This window comes from Pundamilia nyererei, unplaced genomic scaffold (assembly GCF_000239375.1).
Source record: "Pundamilia nyererei isolate P.nyererei 1_Seehausen unplaced genomic scaffold, PunNye1.0 scaffold00447, whole genome shotgun sequence".
Taxonomy (NCBI): domain Eukaryota; kingdom Metazoa; phylum Chordata; class Actinopteri; order Cichliformes; family Cichlidae; genus Pundamilia; species Pundamilia nyererei.
In genome coordinates, this window is record NW_005187848.1 from 219,258 (window position 1) to 229,468 (window position 10,211).

A 10,211-nucleotide genomic window follows, 5' to 3' on the forward strand; every position below is an offset into this window, starting at 1 on the left:
GATTTGAGTTAACTGATTTGAGTTTTTTTTTAATTTTTTATTATTATTATTATATTTTTTATATATATATTTTTTTTCTGTTGTTGTTTGTTGTTTGTTTTATTTGTTTTTGTGTTGTGAAATGTTAAAAACAAATAAAGACTTCAACTATATACAAAAAAAAAGGTTATTTGTATTTGTAAGGTTATCTATAAGAAGTCAGGCCAGGTTTCTGCTTCCTGCTTTTTGTTTTATCCTCAATTACTTTGACACAAAGGCCTCTGCTGTGATGCTCACACCTCTGTTGAAGCACAGTGTCAGCTTTGTTTTATACACAGATATAAAAATATGTACTGATAAATGATCAGAATTAGAATACTTGTGACTGACTGAATCGAATCAGTTATAGAAATCAGTGGCGACATTCAGCCCTGAACAGGTGTGCCTGTTTAAAAAAAAAATAGAAAAAGTTGCATTTCCTGCGAAAATGCAGTGTGAATGCCGTGTAGTGGACTCTGAAAAAAGCAGAAGCAGAACTATCTGCTGAAAAGCGGTGTAGAAGCTTATTTCTTTGCTTAAACCTGCTTTATTTAAAAGGGCAGAGTAAGTGCAAGAGGAGATGTGGGGCATCAGACACAGGTAGGATTTGAACCTGCGCCCCCTGGTCTTAAGGCGGCTACTCATCTCACTGAGCCAAACCGGAGCAGAAGAGGCTTGTTTTGAAAAGAGGTGGAAAAAGCTGAACTCTCTGCTGAAAGTGAAGGAGCTGACATTTTTGCTGAAGAGCTGAGAGGTCCCATTGATCAAAATTGGCCAAAAAATGGCATAAAAAGCTTAATATTTCAAAAGGTATAAAAGCTATGAGCACCAAAAGATATATCTGGCATTAGCAGAATCAGCAGAACAGTTTAAATTTTGAATGGTGAAAACCGGATGAAAACTGAGGGAGTAGTTAAGCAGCAAAGAAACGGAGCAACTAGAATAAGGTAGAATAATAAAGTTTAAAGAGAAACAGGAACACAATAGTGTGAATGCCGTAAGGCACACAATGAAAGGTACAAACCTGATCGCTGTCAGCACGTGACTCACTAACTTCATACTGAGCACAATGTAAAAAGGAGATAAATACTGACAGGCACCAAACATATTATGTAAAACTACTATAAAACATAAATACTAAAATTATACGAAATGTTAAAAATTATACAAATTCTAAAATTAGATGTCGTCATATCACTGAACACCGCTTTAATGCAAGTGCACGAGCTGTAAAAGTGTGTAACGGCTGTGAACCGGTACGGAACAGGTGCTACACGTGATGTCAGGTCCGCGGGATCGATGCCGAGCAGCCTCAGCAGCGTTTTCAGTCAGAAGCTTCTCTAGAGAAGGTGGGTCATCAGCTTATCCTCACCTGTTCCTCGGGTCCTGGGCCTTGCGCTATGAATTTCAGGATTTCTGGTCATTCAGCGCATTCACTCAAAGGAGGCGGAGCTTAGGACAAATCATAAACGTCGACAGGTGTGCTGTCAGCAGGTATAGGAAGATCGGAGGCTAGGATAGGAAAGCATCTCAGCTGTGACTCAGACGATTACTGCAGTTTGTTTTGCTGTGCAGTCTGACGAAGAATAAATGCATCAGAATGTCATTACTGTGTGCACCAACCGTGTTCTCAGAGAAAACCCGCTATTTTATTCTGTTCTGTTCATGGGGATGGACCCCGGCAGGCAGACTCCAGGGTGACGTCACAGGTGAGAGTGTAACACTGAAAACTGACTAACGTGAAGTTTGTTTAAACTGTCATCACACAGAAACGACAAATGATACTTGCAGATGGTCTTACTGTAGATGACAAACATTTACACTGGTGTGACTGTGTGAGGTCATGTGACTGTAGCAGAAAGAGGAACAGCACTGGTTTTACTGGTTTCAGATTTTACTGGAGTACAGACACTATTTACAATCTGCAGAGGGGCCAACAAACAAGATGGACCACTTCCTGTTTACAGCCAGGCTTTGGCGAGCCGCCGCCTCCAGTAAGGTGTCTACATCACAGACAGTCAAAGAGGAGTGAACCCAGCAGGTGAGTCAGATGAAGTGAGACGTCTGCAGCTGCAACATTAGCGACTTTGTGCTATGCTAAGCTATCAGCACTTCTAGCTCCGCCCTCTGACAAACACCTGGAGTTTGTGCACAAGTAACTGGGCACATGGACGCAGCTATGACCAGGACACACACCTATGGAGGCGGGCCCAGTGGATGAGCCTCTGATTGCATCACCGGAGCATCATGTGCACGTTTCACTGCTGCTGCCAGAGCAGCCAATCACAGCTCAGTATTCACTGTGACATCAAAGAACCAGTGCTCGGCTCACGTGCACACTCCTGGTTCGGAGTTAATCCACCACACGCGCGTTAATCCTTACATGTGAGCGAGTGTCAAAACGACAATTACGTTCACGTGTAAAAATCCGCTGTTCCATCGCGTCCTGCGTCACGTTTCTCCTGGTGCATTTGTTCCCGTGGAGACAGATTATGATGGCATCTCTGTGAGCGCTTCGGCTCGCCAAGAAAACTGCAAAAAGTTTCATTGTGACCTTTGTGTGATGGCGAGGGCAGCATTTAAATGCACGCCATCACACAACGGTGACTAAGACAGTTCATGTCAGGGTTTGATGCCAATAACACATCCAGAGTGGCGTCCTGCGGTGCTTTACATTACTGTCACATGTCGAAGCCGTGATGAACGTTCTTAACGTGACCAAACAAGTGAAGCTGCAGCGGCACGAAACACCTGAACACATGACCTCGTGCTGAACGGGAAGAGGAACGTAAGAATGGCGGCGCACGCTCTGAGGGTCAGGAACATCTTCGAAATAGTTCACGCACACCGGATGATGATGAAGACGATGTGAGGAGGAGGAGTCTGTCTATCGCAGCTTTGTCGCTTTGGTTTCACACCGTCGCTTTAAATTAAAACATCAACAGGCTATACACTATATACACTGCTGCCAGCCCCGGAAACAGACGCCTCATTGGGCCACAGCCAGCCAATCCCAGAACAAACATTTGTTGTAGTGTCAGGTTACTGAGTGGGAGGAGCCAGAGAGCAGGGGAAAAAAATGTTTGAAACACTTAAAAATAAAATAAACAAAACACAAAGCAAACTCCCAAAAGTTTAAATAAAAAAAACTTTAATTTTTCTGACAAACGTTTGATGAACCCGAAAAAAAAGACGTTAATGACAAAAAACTGTCGTGTTCACACAAATGTCTGTCAGTTTGATTACATGAGACCCCGCCCCCTCAGCGTCAGTGACCCCGCACTCTAAGGCGTCTGTCTCCGAGCAACAGTCTGAATCTGACTCCACCTCCTCCCACCTAACTGTTAATCCTCCACCTCCTCCACCTCATGAGTAGTCCATTTCCCCACACTGACTGGCCGGGCCATTATAAGTAGGCGGGACCAGAAGCAGGACTGAAAAAAACAAAACAAAATCAAACCCCAGAAAAACAAAGATCTGTCCAATAGAAACAGTAGCTGCCTTATTGACCAATCAGAAAGCCCTATGGGTGCGGGGATCAGAGTCCTCCGTGGTCACAAGTGACATTACAGGTGGGGGGGGGTTATTGCTGGAGCTCGAAGTCGCTGCTCACTGATTGGCTGTGATGTTTGTTGCTGAACAACAGAAGCCACAGCTGAACAAGAATCAGCTGCAAGTTTTAAAAAAAAAAATTTAAAAATAAAAAAGCTCCAGAGCTTTGACTAATCACAACAGAGCGGGGTTAAAGCCAGCAGAGGGTGGGGCTAATTCAGGCTTCGCCCACCCCCTGGTGGCATGTGGCATTATGGATAAACATTTGCTACAGGTGCTGGTGAAGGACAATCTGAATGAGACAAGTCAGAAAACAAAACTTGAAACAACTGTCCAACAGGCGAAAGGGCGTGGCCTCCACAAGCCCCGCCTACACGGTGGACACTTTGTCTCGAGGACTGCTGCTGCTGCCACTATCACCGCTGCTGTTGTTGTCGTTGTTGTTGTTGTCGTCGTGGCCACCGGGTGACAATACGTTACTCTGTGTCCTATCAGATGTTTTGGGGGCGGAGTCTCTATCTCCAGGAGAGATGTGGGCAGGGCCAGGGGACGACAAGGAGGAAATGCGGGTGGAAGAGGCGCGGTACGCTGCTGTCAGCTCGGCCAGACGCTCTGGAGTAGGCGCCCACTTCGCAAAGCCGGCGTCGTTCTGCAGGAAGAGAACTGCAGTACCGTGTACAGCCCGGTAGTACATCTCATCCCTGATAATATATAAAGTAATCAGAGTATTAGGCTACTACAATCAATCAGTAATTCAGTGTACACAATATTAGTATTACAGTAATACTACAGCACTGTAGTGCGAGTACCTTTTGCAGATGTGCTGACTCCCTGATCGGTACTCATGCTCGTAGGCGGGAATGCTGAGTTGATGACGCAGGAATCTACTTCCTTCCATGCGAGTCAGAGCTGGAGTCACGGGGTCACGCCACTCAGGCACGAACACGATGAACGACAGAGGCTCCGAGGACTGGTCCAACAGGTCCTGAGAAAGACAGGAGACCGGATCAGAAACCCTGGATCACAGTCCGTTTCAGAGGCCAGATCAGAGACTAGTACTGACCTCAAAGTGCGTCACCATTGCATCCATCAGCTCCTCGCAGAACGGCGGGTTGGCTTCAAACGAGCCGCTGACCGGACAGAAGGACAGGAAGGGCCTGAAACACATGCCAGATTGTCACGCTGGGACAGGGAGAGTGGACAGACTGTGCAGCGGATTGTCCAGTTGTGTCACCTCACCCTCTGGACCCGAAGAAGCCGTCGGTATCAGGGAAGGCGGAGCAAAACTGTTTGAAGTAGCAGTTGAGTGGCGAGGCAAAGCACTCGAAAGAAACACCAAACTGACGGTTCAGCGTCTCAAACACCAACACCGGCAGCGCCCCCTGCAGGCCACTCCCCTCGTTAGCACCACTGCCGAACATCACCTGCACGCACACACACACCTGGTTAGCTTTGAGCAGCTAATGAAGCAGGTGAACCGAGCGAGCACGCCGTCAGCTGACCTGGTATCTCTTCAGGAGGCACCAGACTCTGGACAGGAACTTGTCGAAGCGAGGGTCGTCTATACAGCTGTACCTGTACAACAGCTCCTGCAGCGAGACAGGTGAGAGACAAACGGGACAGATTGGACACAGTAATCTGATTACAATGCGTTACTGACCAGCTTTTTGATGAGTACTTTGATTACTCTTTTGAGTCCTTGTATTACTATGTAAAAAGTAAACAGATTACACCGGAGGTACTGACTAGGTTGCTGTTATGTACTCGGATTACAATTTTTAAGGTAATCAGATTACCACGGGGTTACTGACCAGTTTGCTGAAGTGTCCTCTGTTAACTTTGACCATCTCTCCTCTAAAGCGTAAACACGCCATGTCATTCTCAAAGTGAAGCTCCACACGAGGCAGCGGCGGCGACGGGATCGCCAGACGCACCGGGTAACAGTAGACAAGGCGGGACTGCGGCGGGGACGCACACGCCTCTGAAACATGCAGAGACAGAACACTATGGGCTCAGACAGCCAGGTACACAGGTGAATAATACACAGGACTGAAGTGTACCAGTGGGCGGGTCCTGCAGCAGGCTCAGGTGTGTCTGGCGCAGGCGGCGGCTGTACTCCGCAGACAGCTGGTAGATCTTGGAGCAGATTCCCTCGACAGAATCTTTGGCGACGGCGGCGACGTGAGGACCGCACTGCTGCCTCAGGTGCTCCAGACGGTCCTGCAGATACACCAGTGACAGTCACAGGCGACTTGTACAGGTGATCTACAAGCAATCGTGTAATGAGTACAGATGAAGTGAAAGTCACAGGTTACCATATAGTCCTCCTTGCTGGCAGAGTGATCTCGGCGCAGCCAGTTCATCGTGTCCTCGGCGTTCCATTTCACCACCTTCCTGCTCTCCGGGCTCGCATTCCTGCATGGGTGACAGGTCAGAGGTCAGAGCGCGGGCCCACTTGATAATCTCAGCAGGATTGAGCTCAGCAGTTGGTCAGCTGGGTCCTACCTGGAGTCGATCATCTTCTTGGCAGCTTCAGCGTATTTAAAGAGCAGCTTCCGAGCCTCCTCTTTGTACTTAATGCGAGACAACCTGCCACACACAAACCAATCACTGATCAATATATTAATCTGCACATGATCTCTGATCAATAAATTCAGACTATTTCTAGTGTCAGACATTTATCACTCAATTAAAAGCAAATCTCATGTCCTCCTCACAGCAAACGAACGCCAAGAGAACGAGACGCGAACGCCACTCGATTTTAAAGTCACCTGATAGGGATGTCGTTCATGACCTCTCGGAACATCGATGGGGAGATAACAGGGTCACAGTCACTCGGCAGTAAGGGGTCGTGACCTTTGTCAATTACTTTCCTCTCTAGCAGCCAGCGGTTGAAGGACTCCCGGGGCGGATCGATACCTGAGGCAGAGAACCAACACCTGGTCAGAGCTCACATTCACACATGCCCGTCATACCCATTAATGAACACTCGGGCTTGGACGGCTCCAAAGTCTCTGATGACCTTTGACCATCACCCTATCTGAAGATGTGTTCTCCCTCCACCTCTCACCTGTGGGGGAGGAGCTACCAGTACACAACCTGCACGTGTGGCATACCTTCCCTCTGGTGGCACAGCTCGTGGTAGTGCTGCCTCAGCTTGGTGACCAGCTGCGCTCGCTGGAGCTCGATCTCGGGGTGGGGGGGCAGGTGGTGGCTGGCGGGGGCCTGCTCTCGGATCACGGCGTTGGTCTGCACGTCCAGGTCCCAGTAAATCCTGAAAACACCGACCAATCAAAAAGGTCCTTCAACAAAACAAAACAAAACAACATGCAGTACTCACACAGCTGGTCTGTACGGCGCGGGGGCGGGGCTCGGTGTGGTGGGTGTGGCGGACTGGGCCTGTTTGTCCTCAGGGGCGGAGCTCCAGGGTTTGACCCCAGGAGTGCTGGGAGAGATGGGCGTGGTCGGCTCCACCTGGTAACAGACAGACCTGGTCAGGGTTCGCTCACCTGCACTCGGAGCATCATACGTCAGTCTATTCACACTCTGCTATGATTGGTTGTCAGGTTACTAATCGTGGCATAGGAAATGTAACAGCGGGCATGAAGGTCAGTATGTCAGCCAATCACAGCAGAGCATCTTTCTGGCTCATCCAACCTAGGACTCCGTTTTACCTTAGCACGTTTGAAGCTGTTAGGTCCTCCCCCCTGCTCCTCAGAGCTCCTCCTCTTCCTCTGACCATTACCAAGGTTACTGTCCCCGCCCTCTGCAGGAGCCGCATTTAGACCTAAAGGATCAGACTGCAGACACAGATCGGTACCTGATCAATAACTGCATATCAATCAATAACTGTAAATGATAAGCACAGGCAATACTCACAATAACATCATGCTGGCCGAGCACTGGCACCTCCCACAGGCTCTGATTGGTGAATCTGTTGAAGTAATATGGCCGATTCTCCCGCCGAGACCAACACTTGGACCATCCAGCCTGAACCAACTCATCTGGGGGGGGAGAAAGAGAGAGAGGGTAATCAGGGTTGGAGTACGGTGAGTGGGACAGGTAAGAGGCAAACGAGCGTACCTGGGAGCTCAGGTGCTTTAGAGGCAGTGGACGGAGAAAGGGGTGGTCCCTGAGATGAGGCGGAGCCAGAGGGAGCCAGCATCATGGCCGCCTCCCCCTTCACCAATCCCTGGCTGTCATTGGACATCTTGGCAGTTAGAATGACATCACGTGCCTTCAAAACAAAACACAGGTGAGAATGAGTCAGACAGGTGTGCAGCTGCAATCAGAGGTAGGGGTGGGTTTTAAAAATAATGGTATCGATTTGAAATAATAATGTATAATAATAATAATAATAATGTATTTCGACAGAAATACCAGAAGCTCATTTCAACACTCGCCAAACAGCAATGATTAACGAGCAGGTAAAAATATATAAACAGAGCAAGGATGGTTCACCCCATGACACGTGCACACCGTCGGGGCTGAAAGCCGACATGTCTTCGTCACTCTCAGACCAAAATTCACTGAACCAACAGCAAAAGAAGATCCAAACTACGTTTCACGTTGATACACGTGGTCACGAGTTTTCTCTGACTTTGGCTTTTTTGAATCCACCAGGATAAAAAAAACACTTCCTGCACAGCTCTCTCTCAGTGTGCTCTGCTTCCCTTAAGCAGCATCAGGTAATGTTCACGTGTTGATTTGTGGTTTTCTTCAGTTTTTGATCTACTGTAGAATATTTTTAACATTATCTGCTATAAAAAGTTATTCCAGGAAAATCTGCTGCTGCTGGCTTTTTGTTTTATCCTCAGTTACTCTGACACAAAGGCCTCTGCTGTGATGCTCACACCTGTCTCAGTGTAAGCTTTGTTTTATACACAGATGTAAAAATATGCCCATGTACTGATAAATGATCAGAATTAGAATAACTGAGTGAGAATCAGTGAGCACACCCAGCCCTGCTCAGAGGGCCATACAGATCAGACAAACTCATCAGTAGTTTGATCAGCGTTACAGGTGCTCGTTCAGGTGTGTTGGCGCGTGCGTGCATCCAGGCGTCTATGTGCGTGTGTGTTGTGGCGGTCTCGGTGCTTGCTCCGATCCCGCGGGTTAATGTGGCGCGCTGACGTCAGACGGCGGCAAACAGCCGATCAGTGATTAAATTGATCACAATGATCGATGGGCTCAGACAGATTTTAGCGCGCTGTCGACACGTTTGATCGTGTTTTCTTACACGCAGAAACTAGCGCCATGGTTACACGCATGCGCGGTGCAGGTTTCCCAAACAAACAGGGAGGAGGGAGAGAGGGGGAGGAGGACAACAAAAGGCTGCGGCGGCTGCTCGGGAGCCCGGGACCGACACGGACACACGGTGACGGCCGGTCCGGCTCTGCGGTGGGGTCAGGCTGGGCAGCACGCTCAGTAAAGGTCGGGTTCGGAACCTTCGCGCGGTCACATCGGCAGTTAGCCGCCATTAGGCTCAGAGACCTGCGGCTGTTCAGGCGCCACTTCACTCACAAGATGGCGGACACGCCCCTGCCACAGCGTCGCGCGCCCTCACTAACATTTCTGTTCTGTGCTCCGAGCTGGGCCGCCCCGCGCGCCACTGTCCAGCCCCCACCGGGAGCTGACACCTTCCGCCGCGTGTCGGTGCGCCCGGAGCCGGCCCGCGGGACCGTCGGCGCTTACCTTGGCCGGTTAAGTCGCGGACAGTTGCGGGTTCTGCGCGTTGTTTCGGGTCCTCCGCTCCGCTCCCTCCCCGCCTGCTCAGACATCTTTACAGGGACCCGGACAGAGCAACTGCGCAGGCGCAGCGCCCGACCTCCTTCCTGTCCCGAGGTGTTCCACTGCGAGCGCCATGTTGAAGAGGTCAAAGAGGCTGAAAGCTGAGAGATGTGACCAAAAACATCAAAGAGTTTTAACACACACACATCAATGAACGTGAGGGTGTTGCCCTTAAAGGCACATTTCAGCTCTAATTTCTTTAATAATGCACAGAACTTAAAACTTAAAATATAGATTTGAGCATTTGCTCAGCAAGTGTGATCCAGCTGGCCACTTCATTTGTCAAGCCTTTAAATCTCATGACTTATCTCTTATAATAACCAGTGGCGGGGCGGGGGGTGGCTTTTTTCAGAAGCCCGGGGTCTTTTGGAGTGTAATTTTTTCATAGTTACATGCCTGGCTGATAACTGTATAAAAGAAAAACTACACACAATATTCGAAGCACATAGCGCACACTGTGGGAATTTACGACTGTGCGTAAATCCCCCCTAATATTGGTATGATCTGAGCTCAGACACTGAGTGAGGAGCGGGGCAGCTGCTGCCTGCGAGTGCGCTGTTAGAGAAGCGCAACCAGGCAGAGAACTGAAGTTCGACCAGGGCCCTATTTCAGGAAGCCGGTTTAGTGCAAACTCTGAGTAAGTATACCCTGAGTTAACGAAAACTCTGGGTTTTCGGTTTCACAAAGCGAGTTCAGCTGAAGCCTGAGTGAGTCACTATGACGACACACTCCGTGAAGCTAACCTGCCCCCTAGCAGGTTTACTACAACTAACCCTGACTGTCTCCGCCCCTTTGTCGGAAACCTGACAGTAGGAAGTGTCAGACATGGCGTTCCCCTTCCTTGAAGAGCC

The 10,211-nt window shown here is 49.1% G+C and overlaps 1 protein-coding gene across 1 annotated transcript; it reads right to left on the minus strand.

Annotated features, from left to right (window-relative positions):
- Positions 1-1,891: 1,891 nt before the first annotated feature.
- Positions 1,892-9,688, minus strand: pcif1 (phosphorylated CTD interacting factor 1). The gene is made up of 16 exons (XM_005753662.1): positions 9,265-9,688; positions 7,654-7,807; positions 7,450-7,574; positions 7,245-7,370; positions 6,911-7,044; positions 6,687-6,844; positions 6,342-6,489; positions 6,076-6,159; positions 5,886-5,985; positions 5,631-5,790; positions 5,382-5,551; positions 5,073-5,159; positions 4,810-4,994; positions 4,634-4,727; positions 4,380-4,555; positions 1,892-4,271 (listed from the first exon to the last, which is right to left on the minus strand). The coding sequence occupies exons 2-16, from the start codon at positions 7,778-7,780 to the stop codon at positions 3,941-3,943; spliced, it is 2,205 nt and encodes a 734-aa protein (XP_005753719.1). The 5' UTR covers positions 7,781-7,807; positions 9,265-9,688; the 3' UTR covers positions 1,892-3,940.
- Between the last annotated feature and the right edge of the window lie 523 nt (positions 9,689-10,211).

Excerpts from the sequence above, each read along its gene's own strand:
- pcif1 (XM_005753662.1), bottom strand. The coding sequence starts at position 7,780 with ATGTCCAATGACAGCCAGGGATTGGTGAAGGGGGAGGCGGCCATGATG. Across the intron at positions 7,575-7,653 it reads TAAAGCACCTGAGCTCCCAG|ATGAGTTGGTTCAGGCTGGA; the intron begins GTACGCTCGTTT and ends CTCCCCCCCCAG. Across the intron at positions 5,791-5,885 it reads CCAGCAAGGAGGACTATATG|GACCGTCTGGAGCACCTGAG; the intron begins GTAACCTGTGAC and ends GTGTATCTGCAG.